The sequence below is a fragment of the Anopheles funestus genome, chromosome 3RL (assembly GCF_943734845.2).
Source record: "Anopheles funestus chromosome 3RL, idAnoFuneDA-416_04, whole genome shotgun sequence".
Classification (NCBI taxonomy): Eukaryota; Metazoa; Arthropoda; class Insecta; order Diptera; family Culicidae; genus Anopheles; species Anopheles funestus.
The window spans coordinates 22,037,596-22,065,360 of NC_064599.1; the positions used below are offsets into that span (position 1 = coordinate 22,037,596).

The 27,765-nt window shown below is 41.6% G+C and overlaps 1 protein-coding gene across 1 annotated transcript in view; it reads left to right on the top strand.

The window, feature by feature from the left end:
- The window catches only part of LOC125771984 (fringe glycosyltransferase), a 123,106-nt gene that overhangs the window by 19,854 nt on the left and 75,487 nt on the right, over positions 1–27,765 (top strand). Inside the window, exon 3 of the mRNA XM_049443235.1 lies at positions 21,816–21,864. Within this exon, the coding sequence (XP_049299192.1) occupies positions 21,816–21,864 (49 nt within the window). The remainder of the gene's footprint in view (positions 1–21,815; positions 21,865–27,765) is intronic.

The window sequence follows — 27,765 nt, forward strand, 5'->3', positions numbered from 1 at the left end:
GGGAAAGATGGTTGTGTACCTTATGTAGCTCAATCTTTAAAACCTTGTATGCATAGAGCCCTGCCGAAATTCGTAGTTATCGATAGGACATTTGAACCGATTTAAAGCCATTTGTTGGTGAAACAACCGGATGCAGCATGTCGTACACTTGTTCATCACCTCATAGGTGATGTAGTTTCGCGTCTCAACACTTTTGTTCTCAGACAGCAACAAAATTGGAGTACGCTTTCAGGCTGTTGCCAATTCATGTCTCAACTGTTATACCGTGCTTAGTTTGAACAAACGAAATGGTTCTTCACTTCTTTCCCATCTTAATGAGCGCTAGTGCTAACGAATCATACTAAAGATTCCCTCTAATCCACAGAAAGACAATAAATTCCTCCAATACCACTTCAGTTCCGAAACCAGGAAATGTTCAATAAATGGAGGTTCATTTGCTTAGATTTATATACACACACACGTGGACGGAGTCATAGTTGGGAAGGAAAAGAGCAACACGACGGCTTAAATTACATCAATAAAACCCCTTCAAATGGTACGTTTTACAAGATCTACTCATCAACCTCCTAACGGAAAATGAGACCTATGAGAGGAGGATCAATTCCGATTTTATTACCGTATTTGCAACCATCTCACCCCCGATCACGTATATTCTCACCTGACCGAGAGGGTTTTTATTCTGTCATTCATTAAACTTTTCCTAACCTGCTGTTGGTGCGTTTGATCGAAAGGGAAATTATTGCCCGTTTCCTGCACACGAATAGGGACTCGTCCATAAACCGATCGTATCGCTTGATTGCATCATTTCTCTCCCTTCAAAAGGGTAGCGAATGATGCTGAATCGCGACTACAAGGGGACGAACTGGGATCCGTAATGAGCCAAATTATGAGCAGGTTGTACAAAGCGTACATACGAAATAATAACGTCCACCATGACGCTCGAGCTGTGCGAGTCTGTCTGTGAGGAAACGTACGCGATCACACATCAGCTCGATCTACGGTTGATGAATTGTTCCGCGGAAGGGAACGAATCAGTTCTAGCGAGGTAACCATTTTACCAGCAGTTTGAATCTTTCAGCTCTCTATTTCGAAAAGGTGGAGCAGGAATTGAATCATCACCAAAAATAATCACATCCGACACGTACTTGTGGATGGAAGAGCAATCTTACAGCGCGTCTCCATTGTCCCAAACAGCCCCGAGTGCGAGTGCGTAAGGTTGGAAGCTTCAAAACGGATTTCGGTACACCAGCCATTTAAAAGCCCCGAGAATCATAATTGGCTTCATTTTAGACTTTTCACCAATATGGGTTTTCATCCGGACCGTTAGAGGTCTTCAATTTGCTTCCAAATCCCGTAGCGAAAGATCGGTGATCCGATCAACGGGTAATTACACTTCATTAGTGCCATCGCTACATTTTGATGTCGATCACACTCTAAGCCTTCGTTCTCTATTTTAGGCTAAAGACTTAAGTGGTATAGTGTGCATAAAATATTTTACAATTTTTGAATCACATCTCGCTCGACATGGGTTTTAGAAAAGATTAGGCTAACATTTTAACACATTTCAAGCATTTTTATCATTCAACATACCCTGAGTGACCTTTGTTTGATGCTTAATTTCCTTTTGAAAAAAAATCACTAATCTACCCACTGCTGGGAACTTTTAGCAAGCCGGTCACTTCATTAGCATGAGCCCAAGATGAGCTTTTATGCCTTCGCCAACAAAGTGTTGCTACCGTGAACGAGCGCGTGAACCGTGTCGCCATGTTTTTCTTTTTGTTCATAATTTTGGACCACCACGGCACACACACACACACCCACCGTTTCTAATTATTTTCCATCCATCTGATTCCGTTCGCAACGGAAAACGGTGCTCCGAACCTGGCCGTAAAATGAGGGATTTTCTGCAAATTATTTGCGGGCGTTTGGAGCGGTTTCCTTTGGTCCTTCCCCTTACGTTCTTACTCCTGTCTGCAGGTTGGTGCAGACAAACAGGTTGTTTGGTAAAATTTTTTTTTGCCCTTCAGTTTAGTGTTTCTTTCGATGGAACGTTTTTTCGATTTAGTTTAGTTTTGCGCAGCAAAATGGTCCACGAGATCAGATGTGGCCGATGTAGTGTTAGGCCAGTGTGTGGTAAGCTTTGCAATAGATATTTTATGTGTGTTCAAGATTAGAATAAAAAGCTTAAATTTTGAACGCTTTTCTATAATTCTTGTCGTTACTTTGTAATGAAATTTTTGTTTAGTTTTTTTACTACGAGCTCATGAAAACACCAAACATCTGCTTTTAACAATTGTACCGGTTGAGTACCACTGATGTCAATATGGATTAGCCGAGGGCGTTATTATTCCACAAAAAAACCCAAAAGTTGGTTATTAATTTCCAATAAATGCATTCACCTTGAAATGATGGTGCTGAGCAAAGCTTAAAAGCAGCTCTTTGTATGCACCTCCAACGGAGCTCAGGCCACACTTCTTCGATCAACTGTTCTTATGTTTACAATATTTCAAACATTCAGCATCCACTACGGCGGTCGTTCTACATGCCTGTTTCCTCCAATTCTTATTCAACTCCAAAACTCGACCCTGGATGATAAATGCAAGTCGATTTACAAAAGAAGATTAACATTATTAATATTTTCCTCTACCAGTCTGCGTCATGCGCCGCAGCAAACAGTCCCACACCTAGTGTTTTAAAATCACTCAATTTAAGTTAACAAAAAAAAGAAACAAGAAGACAACATCACCAAATCTCTCACAAAATACAATTGATTCTTTGATTCTTGTGCGCTTGGCATTATGGATTTTTTATTCTACAATCCAATCAAAATATATCTTCCCGCTTCCTTCCTTTCTTACAGCCAAAAAGAACTCACCTTCTTAGCGGAACAGATATAGAATGGAAGGAAGGATTTGTATTTCTTGTTATTTACTGTATCCTATTCTTCGCAACCGTTCCCGCACATATTCGGTGCCGATCGAAATGTTTGACCGGTGTGCACGTCCACGTCCACACGTTGAATGGTAAATGAGGCAGGCGCAAATCAATCAAACCCATATCTTACTGAAATGGGTAAAGTAAAAAAGAGGAAGAGTTGAATGGTGAAACTATTTATTAGTTTATTGATCTTATGAATGAAAAAGTTGAAGGTCTTCTGTAATTTGAATGTGTTTGACACGTTGTGTTCGAAAGGTGAAATATTGTGAGCATTTTAAAGTTAATTTATTTAAGCTCTATACAACATATTTTTCCAAAATAGTAACAAATTTGGAAATATAATTTTTTTTTGTAAATATAATTAAAAAAAAAACAAATCAATAATTGGTTGCTCTTTAACATTTTTGTTCTTCACCATAAACCCGTCAATGATCAACCATTGGTCTTGTCGATTGTGTCACCCTTTTGTATGCAAATGATTCAGCTCGCGTCAACTCACGAGACCCAAGAATGCGGTGCATTTTACCAACTGTAGCAAAGGTGCCTGCACGACTCTTTCAAGCCATACAACAAAAAATTGCAATGGCCAACATTTATTACACCGCGAATACTTATTGTCCAGGGCAAACCTTCAACGGCACGTGCTACAGAAATTGCGCAACTGAGCAAGTCTTTTACGGTACTCTCTTTTCTTGCTCCTTCTAGATTTTTCCACTTTTTTTAGTTTTATTTTCTCCATCTTTGTTTAAAGCATTTTAAATTCGATCGATCGAAATTCTTGCCCTTTTTTGAATATCTTAAATGAACACGCCTCAATGTAGACATACTTTCTTGTTTATTTGGAATCCGTTTTGTTTCTTTTTAAATAAAATATTATCCAATGGCTTCAAAAATAATATTTTCTCTTCCGCCTTCGTTCAGAAACCTTGCACAAAGATTGTGTGGAGAGTCACAAAGGGATGGGAATTGAAACAAAAACAAACTCCGTAAAAGCGGCTTCAAAATAAAAGCGATCCAGTTTAGTTTTTTTCGTTAGAGGCGAAAGAATCTAAAGAAAAATGTTTCTATTTACATAACATCTACGATTACAGTTTACTTCATTCCGATGGCAACAAAACGTCTTGCGAACAAGAATGACCCGCTCAATGTTGTTCTATCGAAATTCCTCACGTTTGCGGTGTTTTGCTTTGCCCGGGCATCTGAATCTTTCCGGCTTTGAAAGCTACACATCGTTCGGATTAATCCGAGTGACTTTAGATGATGAGCAATTGAGTCAGCGACTTTTCCATGAGTCAACAACATCGCTCTCTCTCTCTCTCTCTCTCTCTCGCTCCCTCGTTGTCTAGCCACATGGAAAGGATGAAAACGCTTGTTTTTGCTGACTCGACTGTGTCTCAAGAGCATCGTGCTCAATCTAGTTGAGAGGATCAAACGTTGGACAATCTCAAACCACAATAAACACACGCATACACACTCACACGTACAGTGTCCCAAGTGGTCGGATCGTTGCTGAATGACCTCAACTCAACGTCAACGATTCCGATTCTGGCTGAATGTTCTGTTGGCGGGATGGGGAAGATTAAGAACACCTCCGACAAGTTGTGGACGTCACCGTTTAGGGTTAAGTGGACTGCATGATACTGCATGTTTCCTACGACTACGGGATGAAATATTTGATCACGGCTCAATAGCGACACAGTGTGTGTGTCGGTGGTGTTCTCTCATACAGATTGCTCAGTTTCGGCACACATCGTGGGAAGTCACCGGTTCGGTTGGATTATCAGAATGCATCAAAACATGGACCTCCACAATGCGGTGGATTTCACGAATTCGACAAATGCGAAGGAAACAATAGTAACTCCATCACAAATGATCTGGTAAATCCAGAATATGAAATTATAATTATGTTTATACACAAGGCGGCTGAAGAGATATCGTCGTCTTCAGGCGCGAGTAGTACCAACCATGATCTGATGTTTGATGCCGTTGGTACTTGAGATTTCTTTGATTGCAGAGGGGGAGAAAAATTAAATCAACTCGATAAGTGTTTTCACCTCCAGCTATCATACACCGTAAGGTCAATGTGACTTCTATCTGACTCTCTATTGATTTGGAGAGCTTGTATATTCTTCCTCTGGATGTTATTTTTGTAACTCCTACAGCTTCGCTCAAACAAAACACATCGCCCACAGGCAAAACCTACGCTCGACCAGCGCTGGGATGTAGAGTTTTACATCGTCCACTAACTTATAACTGGAGCATCTGATCATGCAAAAGACACTCGAAGCAGCTTCTCGCAAAAGGGTCAAACAATGCTTGTGCGTCATCTAAAGTTTGTCCCCGATTTGGAATAATGCCGCTGCTTGAAAACCCCGGAACACCAACCCCGATGGCCTCGCCAGATATACCCGGGCGTACTGCAACGAGCTGCATCCGACAGGGCGCAAGTTCAAACGCGCACGCTCCAAGTGTGCACACCCGCGATAAAGAGGAGTGAAATAAATTATTTCCATTTATTGTGTATCTCCCCAAACCGGCCAATGAAACATTCCACCCCCTTGGCAGACGGCTGCGAAACCTACACGCGAACCTACAGGGAAGATCGGCTTTCAACAGTGTGGTGGGGCAACTATATCCGCCCGTGTACGGTTATGATCATGGTGCGATTCGCGCGAAATGGAAATTTAAACTGGATCGTCCGACTGCACGTTACGGTTGCATCCAATTCAAGCGTTGGTGATTGTGTTCCAGCCCTTTCTGTCGCTCTGGTTCCTTACTCGATAGCGCAAACACACAGGAAACGCAAACCGGCAACATTGGGGTCTGGTTTTTTTTTGCATTCAATTTGCGATCCACCCTAACGCCCACCTCCCGCGGTACGTGCCCCGAAAGGTGTAACAAGCGGTACACAAACGCTACCCATATGCACCCACTGACCGGTCAACTTCGAGCCAAACAATTGTCCACAACCAACCGAACAGTCGAGGCTTCGAAAAACGCCCCCGCCGGGCGTTTGGTCTTGAACGTTCGACGGTAAGCTCCAGATACAGCAGAAACCAGTTTAGGATGCCTCAGGAAGCGAAACCACCCGACGGTGGGTATGGTAAGGATGAAGAAGAAAAAAACCTTTGATAGCTCGCTCGTGCCCAAGATCAACGACGCCTTCGGGGATGTCTTGGACCCTTTTGGTACCAATCTTTGCCCCGGTTGGGGGAAAGATCCGGTACCTTGTATGTATCGAAGCGTAAGGTTCCTTCGCTGGGTTCAAACCGATTATGGAAGATTCTAGCCTACGGCTAGTACTGGACCCACTTACCAGACACGAAGAAAACTCAATACTCAGTTACGTCTAGAAGTGCGAGTGAAATAGATACTTGGCAATGCTTGGTCGCTGAACGCTTTCCTGTAATGAGACAATAATAGTACTCAATTGGATCATGTTTCCAGTCGGCAATCCTACGATCTAAACACGATCTCATACATCTGTTCAATGTCGGTGGTTTAAGTTATCAAGGCATCGTCTAAGTTAAAACCGAACGGTCATCGGTATTATTAGGCACATCATTAAGCGCAACCTTTACCGTGTTAATCATGCTGTAAAGAGCTTTCCACGTGGATTTGGTGCTAACCGTGTCACGCGCTCTTCATATCAAAAATCCCTGAGTGGGCAGAAAGCAACGAATGTGGACGAATGATTGTGAAGAAAGTTTCAATCCCAATGAAGCACTGGTGGGGACCATAAAAACAGCCACTCAGAAGCAACAAAAGCTTCCATTTATTTATCCGCCTCGTTTCAAGAACGCCTACTCATTTGCCACATCTGGCCAACTGGGAAAGATCGTATGAAAATAAACGCTTTTAAGAGGCATAGAGATAATCTCGGCAAGCTTTCAAACAATGTCCCGATTGGTCTCAAAATAAGTCACAAATTTTATAATAACATCCCAAATTTAATATAGCAAAGCTATTGCTTAATTTTATCACTCAATCATATGATTTGCGGCATGTCTATTGTTCTCCCTTGAAGAAGTTCTTACCTTAAACACTTTGCTGCGATTCGCCAAAGTTTGATTAGCATGGTTGGAATATAAATTTACCGTACGATCGCCGTACGCCTTTTACGCTTGCAAATCTGTCCGGCAACAATGGCTATTTGAATATCCCATTAGCGATGAATAATCGAGCATTATTACAGGCCTTTGCTTCAGATGTCCCGCTTTGACGCTTCGAGATGCGCTATCCGAGACGCTATCGTGCCTAACGTTACCCGGTTGGCGTAGCAAATTGTTGACCGTATAATTATCATTCAAATGACTTGAAGCTCGTTTAGGATTTAGCCAGGTATGCGGTATCTATTCCGAAGCTTTTCCACGCAAGAATCGCTCGCACTATTCGCACGATTGTTTACGAGACTTGGTTCACAGGTTCAGCGACTTTTGCCCCTGGCTGGTAAGGAATGGTAAGGGAAAATTTGCAAGAAAAAAAAGCATAATTTAAACCCCAGCCCGTAAATCAAGCTTCCGAGTGAGAGTTTTTTTTTCTTCTCTCGTTTCGTTCGGTCTAATCGAAAACGAGAGCCATCGTCACCTGTCGTCATCTTCGTGATTACAATCTTCGTACACTGTTCCGCTTTTCGGTTGCCGGCTTCGGTGCAAATGTGATTTAGAAATTATGTGCAGAATCACTGATTGGGAGGTGGATTTTTTTTTGCACCCTACCGGGATGGTCAGGTTCAACCGAAACCACCTTCCCCATGCTTCTTCCATCCCGTACAATCGAGCAATGTCAATCTGTCGAGTAGGATTCGAAAGATTCACCGTATCGGTACCAAACCAAACCACACGAAACCATTTCACCATTTGTGTAGATGGTGTCATTCGGCCATGGTGGCAATGAAGATTCCAATCCAAGACGAGACAGGACCACCAACGGCTTAATTTATTAACCCGATCCCGCTCGATCTCGCTCACTCGCTCGCGCTCGGTGGGCTTCTTTCACCCGACAATGCAATAACTGTTCGCGCACAGACCGGCAGATATTATTTATGAATTTTTCACACTCACTCCACGCCAAGGTCTCGACGAGTTTTCTTTGGGCTGTCAGTTGCAAAAAAAAAACCGCGACAGAATCCAAAAAAATCATATTTTGCTGGTCTTTTCTGTCCCTTTGCGTGCCTAGGAAATAAATGTTGCTTGGAATTGGAGCTTACTAGGCGGCTTCTAAAAAAAACACAATGAAGCAACGTGTGCAAGGAGAATGGTACGCAGCGCAAGTGTCATTTTATGGAACGGAACCGATCGGGCAGATCGAAACCGAAACGAATACTAATTTTAAGCCCGTCCCGTGTAATCCCATCGGCTGTGTGTCGCCTTGTTCGATCGTTCTGCGCGCGTAAAAGAGAAATCGTTCGTTACGGTGCTAAACATTGTGGCGACATTAAGCGCGTACGCGTCGTAATTGAAAAGAGGAAGTTACGCATCATAATCGTAAATATTGCCCCATCCCTTACACATATTCGGGGTACTCGATGTCTTGGAAGATGGTGATGAACCGTGCAGCAGCTTTTTCACGCTGTACATGTGTCGGAATCCGTTTTGCGCGTGCTCTTAAATCATAATCAGCGCTCACAGTCAATGACCACGTCCGTAACTAATTGTCCGTTTTTTTTTTTGCTCATTTTAATCTACTTTCAGGTGAGTCCCAAACGCTGCGGTAGATCGATCGTCACATACCAAGGATGCTTTCTGCACGTGAGCACACTGGATACACAATAAAATACGATCACAAATTAATGACAATGGACGCGGTATCGACAAACCCGCCACATCATAATGTATGCAAACGCAGTGTTTCGTTTCATTTGCAAAGTTTTCGTTAGCGCTTAGATGCGGTGAAACTGATTACTGCGCAATTCACCAAACGCAAACAATGCACACAAGCGACCTCGGGGTTTTTTTTTTATGCAAAAACGATTCTGCTGACCGTCGTTGAATATGCCTCGAGCATTCTGGAGAGCAAACGGTCAGCCCAGTCAGTGGGTGAAAGATGGAGCCAAGGTACTCACACATACTTCATCGATAACGACTTCCACTCGGATGTTCCGTGCTTACTGACCACCCACCTCGATAGGGGAGGCAAAAGAAAATTGGTTTAAATGTTTTTGTTTTGCGGGCTTCACTGCGCTCGGTTCGTCCCCTATCTGATTCCGTGGTGTGGTTCGTTGTGGGCACACTAAGCAAGTAACCAAACCAACAGCAACAAGCACAAAAATATGCAATTATGCTAATTTGCTCCATACCGTGCTGGTGGTATCATGGTGGTGCAGTTTTCTGGCCGAGTGTTGTTGCGTTCCGGAACGCTTGTCAACATTGTCAGTGTGCTGTCGGAAAGATCCTCCCTGTAGAAGCTACGCTGGATAGTCGCTCTTCTAGCCAAATATGTCATCAGCACTTGAGAGACAAATTAATGAATCCTTTGGTAAGCATTCCCCTATCCCTGAAAGGTACTCAATCCCATCAAAACCCCCATCGTAGGTTTTGCGTGAGAGGCAATCAAGATTCTGGCATCGATGTCGGTACGTACTTATAAGCTGAAAACCAACGTAACAACACAAACAAATCATTAAATTGCAAATCCTTCCTCCTTGAAGCTAGATCCTTACCGGTGAAAGCAACAGCCTTTTTACATGGGTTTTTAGTCTATCCGGTATCCCTTCTACCGCACAACTGATGAATTAAACATTTTTCATCTCATCGTCGATCATTCGAACTGGATCGAAGCAGCTGGTGGTGTCTACCATCCAACTTGGGTAAGATGATGGTGAGCTATGGGTTACGTATAAATATGGATGAGAACTAAAGCTACAGCCGTCCGTCCGATTCTACCGGAGTACACGGTCGGTGCAGAAGCGGATCAGAGTGTGTGTGTTGCACATTTTAAGTGCTTTACCGGTGTTGCACTTTGCACTAGCGTTACAGGAATAGTTTCCTTTGAGAACGCGAATCAAGCGCAAAGACGAAATAAATCAATCTCTAGACAAGAAGGGAGCGTATAGTTTAAAGAAAATTTATGCCATCTTAATTATATGTATATGCCAGAATAAACTGTACATGAATTCGCTAGAAAAAAATCTAGAGTAATTAAAAAGTTTAAAAACTTTTTTAGTTTTTATATTGTAAGAACAGCTGTTTAATTTTTGTAGTTGGCTTAGTAAACCAACACTACTTGCACTGGCTTAGTATACCACTTAAATGGTTTATTAATAGAGGCACAGGTCTAAGCAAGATAAAACCAATATAAAATCTCTTCCGGGATGGTTGAGTATAATGGTAAATAGATAATAGATAGAAAGATAATGAAAACAAACAAACAAACAATTGAAGTTGTAGCGGAAAGAGGAGAAGAAATAGAATGAGAAACAAGTAGTTAAGAAAAAAAAAATTCTGCAAGTACTTGAAAATACACCTCCTCAATAGACTAGATTCGATCCTCATCTCCAAGAACTCCAATACTGGAGACCATGGAACCATCCAATACTAATAATAAAATAAACATATTAAGTCATTGCTACTGGTTTTTTGATCAGATACAGACCAATTTATAGAGTACAGGTTTATTACTAGCTTCATTATTATTACAGGCTTGGACAGCTTATTTTTGAATATCGACAGAATATTTAATCGAATTATAGGACTGTTTAACAGGTCCAATTCATCGGGCAATAAGGCAGACACCTTCATAGTAGAAGGAAAATTCATTTTCGTGGATTTCATGAATTTAATTTTCAGTTCTTCAACATCGGCCATATCAATTTAAAGCTTTGTTTATAGTGGTAATTTTTTAACGATCACCAATAAATTAAAAAAGAAATAGAGAACCCTTTAACTCTAACTTTTAACCTTTTAACTCTTGTATTATTTATTGGCATCTAATTCGTTTAATAGATCTAGTTAATAATCTAGAAAAAATATTATCTATTAATTCGATACTTTACTTTTCGGTCTCGATTTGATAACCGAACCCTTTGAACCCTTTGAAATTACCTTCTTTGTCAAACTATTTTATCTAATAGTTGTATCTTTATCAGCTCAACAACTATTTCAAGTAAAATCGATACAAAGAACATGCTTTTAATCAACCACAACTTGGATAATAGAGTTTTGCTGTGCCGCAACTACTGTTCCCATTGTTCAAACTCACTTCGGTACTAGTTGAGTAGCATGTACGATCGCTATCATGGCAAAAAATAGTACTACAAAGAGAGCAACAATCATGTTGCTGCACCGCTCCTTGTGGTTGGTCTGCTTTGCCCTCTTCGTTCGTGGTGGCTTAGAAGTGTTTAATGCGAAATTAAGTCAATTGTTATTTATGAGCGGTTTACCCGACTTTTCTAGCAGAAAACTGTACGGAGCAGATAACATAAAAGTGACCTCTGTGTATCTCTTTGCCGTGGTAAGTGCTGTGAAGTTTCGCAATGCTTCATCTTTTTGCTTCTCCCTTCAAGAGACCGAATGATCTCTTCCGTTTATCTAGCGGGCTCGTCGAAACAGCGTGCCCTGCATTGTTTAGTTCTTCGGGAGGTGATGTGATGTTATCACCGTGTTCCACCAAAGGCAAGAAAAACATTTCTCTCCCTCCCAAAGTGATGATAGCCCACTCCATCCGAAAGGGAGTGATGCATTTGTACTGTCGGTTGTACAGTGCTACCGCATGCTGCGCCTTTTTCCTATCATTCAACCGCCATTGTTTCGCATCTCCTGCCACAGTACCACAGAAGGTCAAATGAATCCGCCGCACTCCCATTTTTGCTTCCTTCCTGGTGGGCTTTGTGGGTCAAAGATTTCCATGCAAACGCACGCCCATCAGCCACCCGCCTGTCCACCAAACCGAGCCGTCCTCTTATCGATGATTAAAATCGCATTCAAATTATACCACCAACTGCACATCGACCACTCCACTATGTCCATGCCGCTCAGTTCTTCTCATTTATTTTGGAGACCATTTTCGGTGCCGCGAACAAGATTTATGATTATGGAAAAAAAACTGCTCTCCACCCAGCGGGAGCACTTTGGAAGTGGAACCGAACCGGTACGTGAACCGGTACGGTATGGTGCACGGAAGTTTTGGGTCGTCGAGGTTAGACCTAGGCACTGAACGATATCGCGCCGTTTTTGGTCGTGGATCTCGTGAAATCGTACGCTGGAATATTGGAAGTTCCTGTAGCGGAGGTTCCAAAAGCTGCGCGATTCGTTCCATTCCGCATACTCACGGTGGAGATTTATGTATCGGTTTTCAAAAACCATAACAATATCTCGGACCGGTAAAAGCAGGCGTTTGGCGGCTCCAGTGCGGGTCTGCAGTACGTTGCGGAACTGATAGGAAAGCAAAAGAAACCGTTTCTAATTTTCACTCACCATTGTTGGAAGCGGTTAGGCAAAACCTTGAACGACTTGAATGCCTGTTTTGGGCGAGAGCAACTCCTCTCCCTCCGGGAGGTCGCAAAATGTATGGATTTGTTGATCTATAAATTCTTCCACAGCTTGGAAGCCTATTTTAGAATCTTCTAAAAAACAATTTTTAAAATAGTAATATTTTGACGACTATGTAGACGATATGTGTCCAAAATAAAAGGGGCTTAACAAACTCACACTGCTTCTTTATGTGAGAATCCCCAACCAACGTCAAAAAGTGCTCCAATTTCTTACCCAATACATCCATTCTCCATACCAAGTCGAAAATCAACATTCCACGCATAAAAGTGACGTTAACGTGTTTCTTCGACAAATTCTACCACAGCATAATTGTTTCATGTACCCATGCATATTCTACCGCCTTGTTTGCCATTGCCCGTTTCGATCTGGTACACCGGTATATTCACCAGCGAACATCAACGTTCGTTTCAAGTGCGCTTCAAAGAGAACAGGTTTCTGCTGCAAAGGTAATAATTTCTGTTTCTACCCTTTGCTGTGTCTGTGCACATATTCTGCAGTAGTACGATGCGAGAGTTGTGTTTGGGTGCTGGCAAAGGATCCGGATACGTCCGCCAACCGAACGGATTGACAGACAGCAGCAACCTGTGACTTTCCGTAGCGTTTCCAGTGTATAAACTGCCACTGACATGATGCCCGGTTCTAACCGGATGAGGTCTTCCTCTCGCCTGTACCGGATGGGCGTACACCGAAGTTCTGCCCTTCTGGTAGTTGGCATGAAGAACCTGGAAGCAAAAGAAGATGTGGAAATAAAAACATGAGCAATTGTAAATTTCTATCACGTTTTGCGTCAAGTCTTGCTAACATGCACCACGCTTGCGTTTGTGTGTGTGAGAGAGAGTGTGTTGAAAAGTGATGCTGCCAACCGTACAGCAGGGTTACATCGTCTTGCCTGCTGTCTGTCAAACAAGGCTGGCGCAACTTTTGCAAGGAAAAGGTACATTTCCCGATGCTTTCCAGTGCAAAGAAGTCATCAAACAAAAGTGGCATAATGGAACATGTGATGGTGAGGAAGTGCGCGGTGTGGTGCTCGGTGCAACATTCCAACAAATCTCCGATAACTCGTTCCCAAACCGCGCTGAGATTCATCAATAAAACAGTACGCACCGCGCATGATAACATAAAACCACAAAACCAAAGTCCTTTCCACTTTTGCCACGGAACGAACCAACCGCTTCTAATCAATACTCAAAGGCTTCTTCAGAAATTGGAACTGGACACTGGGAAGTGAGAGATGACACGTCCAGACAACAATTCCTTTCGCAGCAAAACGTGCCTCCACGCTGGTGACGGTCATGGCGCCAGTGAAGTTTTACTGTGCGCGTCCCCCAATAAGCTAATATGGTCGCGAGGATTGGCGAGACGATCTTTCACCAAGTCCAGGGAGAAGCTGAAGGGACGCGTAGACAGATGTATCGTGTGCATCTCGTAACGCTCGAGTGCGCTCGGGATGGCTTCCGCACTGGAAGCCTGGTAGCGCCTGGAATTAATTAATATTATTCACAACTTTTTCCGAGAATTATTGCACCCAAAATGCGACGCCGTTGGTAGTCGCAAGCGATGCCAAAAGGGGTTTGGGATTTCGAGATTAGATCAACGTGATGGACACATGTTCCACCCACGAGTACAGATGCGCTAATGTACACAAAACAATCGCATTTGTTTATAAATGTGCGTTTTGTGGAATTTTGTGGGAACTACATTTGGAGGTTTCAGGTTTGTTTCTTCATGAAATGGTTTTCAACGTACTTCATTTATCAGATCTGTTATATAACTTTAATAGAAATATTTAATTTATTCAATAATTTTTCCTTTTTTTATCGTAAATTGAATCAATAGATTTTACGAACGTTTTATAAACGTTTTATTTAATTTTTTATAACAAAAATACTTCATATATTATTGCTTCGATCAACCATCGCTCTTGACTACCAACCCTGATGGCATCGGATCCGGTTTGACTTTATTCGCGCTCCATCCATCGGGCAGGAATGAAATTAAATTAACATTTCCCACGATCTTGTTTGTAATTGTTGTCCGCCAAGCCACAATCCAAACCAGATCGAAACCAGAACCAACCGCCTGTGACAGTGCCACCGGTTTCAGCCCGAAGTGTGACTCCCGGCGTCCTCCATTCCCATCATCGATCGTGTTCGCTTACGGGAACCAGATAGTCTCGATCTTTCACTCGAGTGCTCGAACTTGAAAACGTTTTTCCAATTCCACGGCCGAGGCGACAATGACGGTATGAATGGAGCACGGTGACGAATGATATGTTTTTCCGTTCCTCTTCCCCACACACTCTGCTACCCTATTGTCGTCGGATGCACCGTATGAGAAAATCGTGTACGTTTTTTTTTTCTTTTGAAGAAAGAAAAAAGATATCGATGAGAAAAGAGGAACCTATTCTAACGGATCGAATCGGAAGAACAGTTGAAGGGTGGAAAATCGTTCCTGCTTCCATTGCTTTAGCTACCAGTTAGTGTAGTACAACCCTAAAGAAGCTGTTGATTGAATTGTTTGGAAAGTGGAAAACGTCAACAAAACGCCATCCCCGAGATGCTGTGTTCGGTATTTGTTTTGCCACCATTTGTAGAAACCTTTCCTTGGCGGTATGTGGTAGCTTGAAGGTGGTTTTCTGTTTCCCCGTTCCTATCCCTTCACAGCCACTTTACATCCAGCAAACTTTGTTGAGGATGTGAGCAAAGTGCAAAAATGTGTGTCGCCGATTAGACGCGAAAAAGGTATTTAGCTACACCATTGCTAAGATGCTTTCGTGCCCTTTTCCGTTCGATCATGAAAGCATTTTGTTGAACGATGAAGATGCAAACGGGTGAGAGAGAAAATTGATTTTCGAAACTGAAAAAAAAGCTTAAAAAGCAAAAATCTGCACAAAAAAATCAACATAAATCCACATTTAAAACGATTTAATTTTGGTCATTTTTTGTCACATTTTACCGAGGTGGATACAAATAAGATATCAAATTACTGACATCTTGTCTTCAATTCTCAAAAAAAAAACGCACGTCACATAAAAGTGTCTGCCTTCGATGCTAAGGTATGAAGTTCTGCAAAGGATGATCGTACGGTGGGGTACGATTTACGATCCATTAGAAATGCACTTGATGGCCACACTAAAACCACCCGATATGTGCGTCTGCTTTTTTTTTTGCTGACTACAGATGAAATTGCCTTGAACGAACTCCATATGCACTGGGAAAGCACTTTCTCATTCGATGCACCCGATAGACAGTGGGAAAGTTTCGAGGATAAACTGTAGTATATAAATTTAACACGAAACTTTCGGTTATTGGAGAATTTTTTTCATTAATCAATGTTTTTCAACAACTTCGATTCCGTTATAATTTCGGTCCACTATCGCAGGACTTTCTCGTATACTTTTGACCAAATATTCGCCCAATGTGTCGTGATGCACACAAGAACCGCTCCAGTTCGTTGCAATATGCTTAAGAGCTGGAACTTTTGCAAACAAATAAATTGCCCAGTCTTTTCGCTTGCTGCTGGATAAACAGTCACATCATATGCTACCGTCTGTGTATTTTTGAACCAAACACGGAATAAAAACAAACGTGCGTAGGCTTCGGGAGGATGCTGGTAATCGCATGAACTCAATACTTGTTTTGCACCTTCGTGAAAACGAACGTTACAGATTAAGAAGGCTTGCATTATGTCTCTCAGGAACGCCCACAAGGAAGGATGCAAATAATGCATCGTAAAAGCGACTCGCGTATGTTTCTAGTTTGTTTTAATTTCTTGTTTGAAAAATTGCTTTTGCGTTGACGTGATGCTATTATGCAAATTGAAAAGGAGAAAGAATTACTGGTTTTTGTACATTTTAAAGTCTAACTATTATTTTCCTTTAAGTTACTTCACTTTACTTTACATCTTTTTACTCTTATGTATTTCATTGCTTCCGAGCCTTTCAACAGCATCACAAATCCTACAACAAAACACCAAGGCGTTACTCGAATCATTAAAGCCACTTGTTTTGAATCTCTTCTAGGTGTATCCACTTTCAAACGAGTCATCTAAACCGGTGCATTTTCCATCAACCGATCCCGCTGGGAAAATGGAAAAGTCAATGACATTCACATATGGTGGTTACATTTCGGAACAGAACTCATCTTCCGCTTCTTTGCGCGTGTAATGTTTTGTTTTCAAAGGATTTTCCTTCATTCTCCCCTCAATTGCTTTCATCAAACAGTTCTATACCGGAATGTTACTGTACAACTACTTGTTGTCGGTTGTGTTACAGCAGACATTTTAGGGTAATAAAGGCATACGACCACTTGTGTGAGAATCCGCTTGTAAACACCCTTTTTTCCCATTAGCTATACGATCACGGGGAAAACATGTGAAATTCCGTGAGTGGTATTTTTTCCTCATTTCCTTTTGGAAGCAAACATGTGTGGATGGTTTCATTTTTTTTTTGTGGGATAAGTGAACTCTTCCTTAGAAGTCAATTTGTCAACAGATATCACCATAACAAAAGACGAACCGCGCCTCACAGACAGATACGATCAGAGAGATAGAGAGCAAGTGAAGGATTAAGTCATCAGCCCGATCGGAAATAGGTCGGATATGTGCTCTTTTCTAGGCGTGTGGTATAAGCTGTCGGATATCTTAGCGCCCGTAACGATGGATGACACCCGGAAAAGAAAGATCACAGCACACAACATTCGGCCCGGTCGGTTTGCTACAGATCGTATCATCTGCGTAGCTGTTTTTGGGACGTTGCTATTTATAGACGACGTGGTGGCGCAATATGTGCTTATCCTAATGCGACTCATCGCACATGTTTTTGTATTCCTGTAACGTACTTATGGCCATTTGCTTTATCTCATAGGATCTTTTTATTGTGAAAGGTTTACTGCAGCAGTACGGAGCATGTAAATTACGAACAAACACATTCATTAAAAACGGATGTTTGAAATTAAAATAAATGTTGTTGATAAATTGTTTTACGTAAAATTAGAACTTCAGTTTATAACCTCCTAATAGCACAATGAAAAATACTTCTACAAAATACAAACAACCACCATTGCAAAATTTGATGAATTAAATTAATTTGCTTCGTTCACGCCGAAACGAAGGCTTTTGTTTGAAGAACCTGTTTCGGAAAACGTGTGTTATGAAAACTATTTTTTCTTAACCATCAGCACAAATTTTTAACTTTACTTTTCAAAACCTTTCAACCACCAAGGAAGAGCAAAGCAAAACTGTTTACGAATCGGTGGTGAAATTTGAGGCTTCGAGTTCTTTGCGCCCTTTTCGCAAAACCTTCGAACGTGCTTGCGCAAGTGTTTCGAACTGCTTGTCTTTGCTGCGTTGCAACTCATTCAGCAAAATTGTCACACAAAAAAGAGAGCACCAAACAGGAAAGCAGCAAAATAGCCCATCATAAACAAGCAGCTACAGTGTATGAAGTGGACGAAATTCTACACCACTTCAGAATGTGCTCACGGGCATGGTTTGGTAAAGTTTGCGGAAAATGTTGTTATTTCGTGCCGAGTTCGTCAACGCGAATGAAAATCGAGCTAGTTTAGCGCGAAAGAAAAAAAAACCTGCTCAATTATCGTTATAAAGTTTAAGAGCTTCTGACTCATTGAAATATATTTAAAAAAAAATAAAATGAGGTCTTTTATATAATTTATTTATTAAATAAAAATCATTTATTTAAGTTCTATTTAACTCTTGTGAATGGATTATTTTTAAAGAAAAACATATTTCACAAAAGAACCTTCTTAACTCCTTCGTAACATGAACTTAGTGGCGGGTTTACATGGTTCATTTACAAACACGACTACTAGCACTTCCGGGCACAATCTCAGGTCGCTACATTTGTTTCGCCACCCGTTTGGCCACTTACAAACGCGTGTGCAGCATCTTCCAACATCAAGCCCACCGCCCAACTACTAGCAAACGAACAACAGATCGTGACGAAGTTGCACTCGATTCCTTACGATCGCAAAGCGCTCGATTTTTTTTTCTTCATCTTCTGTTACAACCTCCCCGACTCAAAACTCATCCAGCACCCGTGGACGTGATTTCCTATTGAAAAGTGAATCCTTCATGCCGGTCTAAAAAAGGGAATGCAAACGAAAAGTAAAAACCCCGCAAGAAAGCATTCAATTCAGCAACCCGAATCGAACGAACGTGTAGAACATAAGCGAAACATGAATTATATACAAATAATGTGAAATTTCAATGAGCAAATAAATCTTAATTTTTGAGTCACTTCACTCGGTGCGCGGTTGTGCTGGTGGAAATAAATCGCATTACACACCATTGCACCGACGATGAACTGGAGCCGAAGCACTACCAACACGAGTCCAAAGTGTCAGACAGTTGGTTTTTGGCTTTATCAAGATTATTCTTCCCTTTTTTGTTTGTTGATCCCCTACCTATAAGGTTGGTTGGTTAGAAATTGAAGCGCAAAAGAATTTGTTTCTGCTTGTGTAAATTGTCTTTTCCCTATTTCGTACTGCTTTATTTCACTTTACTTCAAAGACGAAGCGATTTGTTTTTCGTGTCCTTCTTGAACACTTTCAATTTCTTGTCGGGTTTAGAAACCGAAGCCACCAAACTGTGGTAATGCAGCCGGTTTGTGAACTGTACCGTTTGGTAACGTTGCCTTATGTCGCCAGATGGTAAATTGGCAACAGATGCGAAATGGAAACTAAATTTTCATGTAATGTGTTCCTGTGTTAAATTAAAAGAAGATTAAAAGAAAACCCTTTTACTCAAGGACTTAACATGTTTAACTGTTGTCCTTGTGTAACGCCAAACAAAGACGATCCAAGTTGTATCGCTGAAGAAGTCAGTTAACAAAAAGGATCGAAAACCGCAAAGTTCCTGCACCGAACGTGAATTTATTCGTTCCCTTTTGGTAGCAAAACTTTCCAAACGCACTGCTATACATAAAAGGGGAAACAGATAAAAGCGTCCATGTGTGTGTGTGTGTGTGTGTGCGTGTGTTCCCTTACAACGATCGTGAAAACTGATTTATGCATCAATGAACAATGAGTCAGTAAATTAAATTGATATTTGAATAGCGAAACGAAGTGTCTCTTTCACCATGTTGCTGCCCTGCATTGCTGACCATGTTGCAACGCTGCACACACAAACATGGCCGCGCCTTGCTGGTAACGTTCACCACGGCATTTGACATAATCGATCGCCATCTTATCACCTACCGGGGGCCCACCTTTCAGTATGGCCACACTTCACGAACGATCTGCAACACACACGTTGAAGCTGTTTTGCGGTGCAAAGAAGATCTTCCTCGCGTTCGCTCACACAGATACACACCCGATGAGAACGATTAATCACATCAACGACTTCGTGCTTGGTGTCCTGTCTGGTGCTTTGCAAAAAAAAGCACAAATCGAGACGATATCGTCTTCCTTATACTCTCGCAAAAACCAACAGTGCGCGCTGTCGGAAAGAAACATCGGCATCATTTGTTCGTGTCTGGTCTAATTAGATGTTAATCAACTGATAGTGGGTCGGAGATGACGATCGCATTTCGCGAAACGTGTCTTCGGTTGTTTCGATGGTCCCCGGGCACAATCAATGGGCAATTTATTTTCCTTTTCCATTGATGAATGCTGTTTCCTGCGATCCCACACCAGGTAGGTGTATCGGTATCGAAATTGCCATCTGATATCATCAGGAACGAACTCGTAAGGTTTTTTTTTTATTTTTTTCTTTTATTCCGATAGAAGATCCGAAAGTCACTCACACAATTTTTGGACACAAAAGAGACTATTTTGTGATACTCTTTTCAGGATAGATAATTGGATCGGATATTGGGTGCGAGGTCATCCAAATCCTTATTAGAATCTCAAGGTACTCGCTATTCTTGATGTGCTAGTTAGAGCTCTAGAGAAAGTAACCCGTTTGATGGTGTTTTCACCGTAAATGTCATAATTCTTGCACATTCTGACATTATTCCCTAGCGCTACACGAACTCGCGCGTCACACACCGCCCCAAAACAAATAAACGTCCCAAATATGGTGACCCTTAATTGCGTCACATTCATTTCTTAATTGTCTGTATGCTGATTGCGATGTCAACCATCGACGATCAATCGACAGCGAATGCAATCCAATCCATCCAGTCCTTAGCAGGTAACGCCAGGAATGCAATCAAAATGCAATTGCTTGGCTCATTTGCCGGCATCGGTGGAAGATGGTCCTGCTGGTACACACTGAAGCAGTGCTGCGTGTTCGAGTGCCGGTGATGAGATGATTAAAATACGATAAGCAAAAAAGGGCAAACCCTCATGCATAAACACGCGCGGCCAGTCCCGTTCCCGTTCCGAAACGTTTGACTGACAGAATTGTACCAAAACGATTGATTTCCGGTTTTGACGAGCGAACCTATAACCGGCGATCGGCAGGTCACATTTTCCCACAAAAGAGCTCCTCGGTGGCAGTGAAGAAATCACAGCCATTCCCGCGCCGGTTTGTGTGTGTGTGTGTGTTTGTGTTTGAAACAAGATCATGAGTGCTTTTATTTTAGTGAACATATTTGGAAGTGGCCACTTTTTCTGTCCCTGACAGCTTCCCGAACGTCCGATCGCTCGATCGCCGGTTTGCCATCTTGTCTCTCGGCACATTGACGAACGGCGGTGCTGAAAGAAAGATCAAGATCTCGGGCGACAATCGATAGTGACTTGAATCGCGAATTACCGAACGAAACACAAGCTTCTCGCAATCGAAGAAATCGCGATTCGGAATCGATCAACCGTTTAGCGGTTTGTGTTTGATTCTCCTTCCCGGTGCGTCCATCAAAGTCGTACGATGATGATACAATTCCTTCATCAATAGTCTTCCTTCGTTAGCGAAACCCTTCAGTACGGTTCCTCCCGGTCCCTCCCCACGGTCCATTACCCGATGTTTGCCGTATACTTGCAGCCTCAAAACACGAAACCGACCGGTTGAAACGCTGGTCAAAAGTGCTAGGTGGCAAATGTTCAAGAAAAACCGTTCACCGGGAAAGGGGAAAATCAAACGGGCCCTTGGGGAAAATCGACGTCTCGTTTTGAACAGCGGTCACCATTAATGGTAAAAGCGTCTGGGTTTCCTCTTCGTTCCCTTCGCTCGGTAACGGGGTTCGATATTTTAATTAGAATAATTAAGCTGATTATCTTTTATTGACTTACCGATCGGACGATCGAAGCGTTGACGGTGAAGTTTACGGACGTAATCGATCATCGGTCGATTATTATTAGTGAAGCTCACGAAAGCTCGACTAACAAACGAATACTTACGGATCTATTTTTTCAATTTTTTATTGTTTTTGAGTCTTTTGTTAAAGTTTTTTTGAAAGTATGTTTCTAATATATTTTTTCCTTATTTCAGACGTGGTTTTTCACAGACACCGACGATCCTCACTACCAGAAATTGACGAGTAAGTATGAGTAGATTATAAGATATTATTCTTACAGAACATGGAACACTTTCTAACAACAAACAACTATTTTTAGACAACTCTTAAGAATGTTTTTACAGGTTTTAAAATGAAGAGCTATCGTAAGAGGGTTTTGAAATAATAAAACGCAACACACAGAAGCTTCACAATAGCGAAGGGCATGCCGCACATTCCCAACGCTATAGAGACGATCCTTAGTTTTATTGCTCTTTTACGACCAAAATCAATCGTACGCTTGATCGAATCAAAACGTTTGAAAGCGTATTTCCAAAAGCAACTGCTCTTTGAGCAGCTGATAAAAGGTTCGTCGGTTTCGGTGTTTCGGTTGAAGTCATTAAACAAATAAAAATTGAACCAAGATCCATAAAGCTTTCAGCTAAACCGGTAAAGATTAATGTCGTTAAAATGTTTCTATAAAACTTGAAAATGGTAGATGATCAGTTTCATAGAAAATTCTAGCAACTAAAATCATAGTTCTCTTCTCTTCAAAAAGCTCTTAAACTTTTTTGTCTTTTTCCTTCTTTTTTGGAACCTGACCATACAGTTACAAAGCGCAAACATTCAAGATGTCGTTTATTAAAAACCAATAAAATCTGTTAACTCACCGGCATTTACGTTCGATTATTTATTTTTTATCCCCTTTGCTCTCTTGCTGCTCTTTTTACGAAATTCTACGACTCAATAGTCAATAGCTCGGATCTTTTTGTTTTTTGCTTTTCAAACTTAGCTTTAGCTATCAAGTTAAGATACTCTACGATCACATAAACCAAGCAATGCGCTCATGTGTCTAAGAGATGACTATTTTAATTTCCCAACGCTTGCGACAGCGGGATTTCGAGCTATTACGAAGGTTTCTGTTTTATAGACTTACCGCATCAAACGCAACCAATGACGCGACACATGCTCTGAAGGTAGGAGACAAAAACACGACGACACAAAATGGCTGATTAATGGCCCGGGTGGTTTGTGGCACGGAAAGCCGGACACAGCCGATTTGCCCTTAAACCGCTTCCTAGGCTATCGTAAACGGAGACTTCGATAATTTGATTTTCTCTTGAACTCATTAAATTGAATGATGCGATCGGATAAAGCGGACCCACAAAACCAGTGTCGCTCAAAGCTTTTTTTGGAGGGAGCCGAAATGACCGCGGACTCACACAAATCGGATCCCAACCATCATGGACTATTGACGCAAAGCTAAGTTTTTCGTAAGTTTTTGTGAGGTCAAAGGCCCTATTTTGGTGGTCGCTATTTAAATATGTTACAAAAACTGTTTACACAACCCAAAGATTACCAGTTGCCTGCTGTGAATTTTATGCTCAAATGGTGGAAAAATTTCCGTTTGCAGCTTGAAGCGTGTAAATACTGAGAGTAAAAGTATAAATCTAACAAAATAATAAAATTTGATCCAGAAAAGCGTAAAACAAACACAAAATACACCGACCAAGCTCCCAGTGATCGCTCGCTGACTCAACCTGATCGAACACTGAAACACAAGCGCATAAATAAATGTCAGCTTGTTAGGGACATTCTGATCGGCATACCTCCTAATGATGTGAAATTCCACGCGAGACCAAAACTTTTCGGATGAAACAGTTTTTGTCTCGTACGTCTGCAAACCGCCGAAAAATATCCCCAAAATGTAAGGGTAAGGAAGGATATAGAAACTTTACAAAGACACCACACAAAAAAAAGCTTTCGCAATTCTGAAAGTGAAACACAACCGCGGAAGGTGAATAATGTGGAGTAATGTGAAGTTGTTACTTCCTGCAACAAAAAACCCGCCTGAACTGATGTTCACTCTGACCTGAGCAAATGTACGTTGATTGCTTTCAGCTTGAAACATCCCGGTACGGTTTGTGTTTCTTACACTCTGGTCTCCATAATTCCATCCTACCGGTCAAATCAAAATGGTATGATTTGATTACGTTCCGTCTAAAATTTTTCCCATAGGTCAAATTCATAGTCACAACCCATGCTAAACCTTGCCAAGAACCCCGTTTGCCGCTACCATCGTCAGCATTTAATGATTGATGATCGACCTTCCGTTTGGGCACGTTTCAGCTCTCTTTTTGCCCTCCTTCTTCGCTGCCGAATCGTTCGGGCCGATTGGTTTTCGTTGGTTGCGCGTTCGCTTGGTGCCCATTCCTTCGTGGTCGTGGTCGCTGTCAACAACAATTTAGACAATTTTATAACGGCTGCCTCACAGCAGCCACAGCTCTCCCACAGTACCACAACACCGTGGTGCCGTGTTTTCTGACGGTCGAATGTATGTATTCGGAAGGAAGTATTCTTGGATTTCGCTAATGAAGAGACATTCTCGGATGAGGCTTTGAATTTTTGGAACCTTTTTTTGTGGTATGGTTTTTTGTCTGCTTTTGTTGCGTACGCTAATCAGTGAAAAAACGATGTAAAATAAGACAATTTTTCAAGACCTATTTGGAAGAATTCTAATGCAAGGAAGGAATCATAAATTACAATTATTCCTGTGCATCTTATTTTCTTTTTGCGCGAGTTCGTCGATACTAGCTGTTAAAGTGTAGGTTAAAACACGCATGAAATATTTCACCACACTTAAAAAGGCTTGTTTTCTCGATAGAATGCAAGCTGACCGGTAATCATTGCACAAACAAAATTATTGTCATCAAACTTATAAGACACCGCTCGAACGGAAATCCTCCAGGCGCATTGCATGGAGTCAACAAACAAAAAAATCTTCCCAAAGGAAATCTTTGCATGTTTCTGCTTCACTACACCCAAGAAGCGATGATTTTTATTGCACATTGGCAGCACAAATTGCACGATAGTTTTGCCGTTCCGTTTCACCTTAAAGGATGCAATCGAGAGTGAGGTCCACCAAAAACCCTAAAGAAAAACAAAAAAAATGAAAAAAAGAAGGAAATCCAACGACGATCATCACGGGCAACGTTTGTGAATCGTTCGTTTGGCAAACGGTCAAATGAAAATAAAATGATATCTCTTTACGACGCGGTTGACCACCGCGCAAGCAATAGACTACCTTGCGAGCGTACGAAAACCGGAAAACGGCAGAGAATAAGCTAATCAAAATGTTCGGAATAATTTCCCTGCTACCTGTTACCGGTGGACCGGTGCTACCGCGTGCATATCCCGAAAGGGAAGCGAATTTTGGAGGTGATTGAGAAGATTTTTCCCCGCCTTGCTGGGGATGATATCAAACGAACCCACGTTCCGATGAGGTGCAATTGTGTGGAGGTCATTTAATTTTACTTCAAAGCAAGAAAAAGAAGAAAGCAAATACACAGAAACAAATATACGACACCCAATGACGCTGTCCGGGGTTTTTTTTTATATTCCTCTTACACTTCCTTGTCCCAGTCGTTTTATGTCTTTTCCTCCCGCCTTTTTAATGAGAGCACTAAATTGATTATGATTTTTAAGCTCTGTCTCATCGGAATGAAACCTGCTACCTGTCGTAAATCAAACGCCACCAGCGGATTCTTATTGTTTGACAGTGTACCACCTGAAGTAAAATGAGAGTTGCTTGGTGCTGAACACAATAGACGAACCGATCGTCAAGATCTTCCAGAATAGTTACCGCAAGGGAAGACACTCACCCGGGTGCCATTTTTTATTAACTTAGTGGGTGAGATAAAAAGAAAATAAAGAGAGAGAGAGAGGGAGAGAGAGGATCATAAAATTCAATCAACATGCACCCGAAGGAATTTGCTGTCAGTTGAATCCAAACGAAAGCATATCGCTAATCAGAGCAGAACGATCGTAACAAGTAGCGCAATGATGGTGACTACAGTGCGGAAAAAAAGTTGTAGACGTTCATTACGAAGAATACAAAAATATCAAACAAAAAACAAGATGAAAAAAAACTCCAAAGTACAGGAATAATTTATTATTTGCACCATCGTAAACGTGTAATGAAACTCCTTGGGAAGTTGGCTATAAATCTTTATGATCATCTTTTTGCTTACACTTGCGAACTCCATTGTGCGTCCGGACAGTATTGCTGGGTCTATAAATTTTGCTTTTAAAAATGAGCTCAATCATCATGCGAACTTGATTTGACCACACAGAAGTGTTTTTGGTGTTTGTTTTACAATCTACCACCCCTGGGGGGATGACGGCACTGAGTCACCCGGTAACGAGCGATAGTAAAACCTTAACCTTAATCCGTTCCGACATTCCCATCTTAATAGTATCATCCTATTGGTCTAGGCTGAATACACTATCTAAAATGAAGAATAACTCATCGATAACCCGTTCGGGGCTAGATCATCCCGTATATCCGCTTCAGTTCTTATCTTAAACTCGTCCCAAACCTAAAGCGTAATGGTTTTTATGGAAATCGCATCTTTTTTTTCTTTCCGAATTCGAGCGGAGCAATCGTTTGAACCGCACATGCTGAACGGACTGTTAATTGTTCGAAGCAACTTCTAGGATTCGAAGAACAACGAGATGACACCTCTAACGAATTTATGGATACCTTTTAGACGATGGGACGAGAAAGTGGTTAACCAAACCTCAAGAAACCACACCAAACCACCAAAGTGCGCGATCCACCGTGCGGAGTTTAAAACCGTGTATCATTATGCAAAATCTGCCAAAATACCTCATGTGAGGGGACTTTTTCCTGTCTTTTGGGTTGTGTTTTTAAAAGCAGAGATCCTATATCCCGACATCCGAGTTGTGGCTGGCTAGTTTTACGAGAACTAATCGATCGTGACACGAGCGTGTTTGTGGGGTGCTTTCGGGGGCGGATCGCGTTGCGTGTTTCACCAATACGCGTACCACCGCGAACAACAACGATGCGTAAAGAAGAGATAACTATTTTATGATGACCATTTATGCTAATCACATTCCGTACCGACGGTCTTCGGTTGACATTTAGCGGCAACTGGGAAGATCTATCGTCCGTAGACGCGGACACGTTTTGTGTCCTATGCCGGTTTGGGTTGTCGATTTTTGGGGACATGCTGGTTTGAAAACCACGTGACAATGGAGGTTGAACTATAAAACGTAAAACATAGTAATGAGCGAGAACGTCCAACCATGTGTCCCGGGCTCGGTGGAATTTATGGCACTTTAATAATCGCCCGCTCGCATGAGGTGTTGATAGGGTGTAATACGAGCGTTCGTGAGTGAAATGTTGCTACATCATACTATTTCCATCATAACCTGCAGCGGTGTAACACTGTAGCGATGTGCTATAAAAATCATGTTAAAATTTTACAGTAAAAAACCCGTTACTATAATGCCGCGGTCCGGCGTTGTTCGGGGGTGCTTTTAATCTTCGATAGCAAATTAATCGTTTATCTGTCAATTGCTTAAATGCTTAATTCGCCTAATGTGAAAGTCACGTTCGGGTGAAAGCATCAAGATCTGGAAAGAGCAAGCTCCCTCGTAAAGCTTACAATAATTTAATTTGCATTCATCAAACATTCCCTGATGGATGTTAATGTGCATCTGCTGATCGATGTAGCTTAAAAAGGTATGACTCATTGATAACATTTACTGAAATACTGCAATGACTCCATTAAATTGACAGCTGCAATCGTAATGCATAGAAACAGCGAGAGTCTTATCACTCTATCGTCATCGCTCTATTTTGATTTCTATTTCTAATTGAAATTGAGACAACAGCAAACGTTCCAAACGCTAATGAAGTTAATATACGACCCATCGCCATACATTCTAAAATATTATTTGAAACGAGACATATTTTGACACCTTCTCCATCCTTTATTTCTACTTCGAACGCTGCAGATGCTTTAGTTTACCATTTAAAATTCCAACATGGAAAAGGAAACATCCCCCAAAATGGCCGTTCCGGTGTATGAACATCTTCACCATTCGACTTTTATCATTCGAAGAAAAAAAAATAAACCT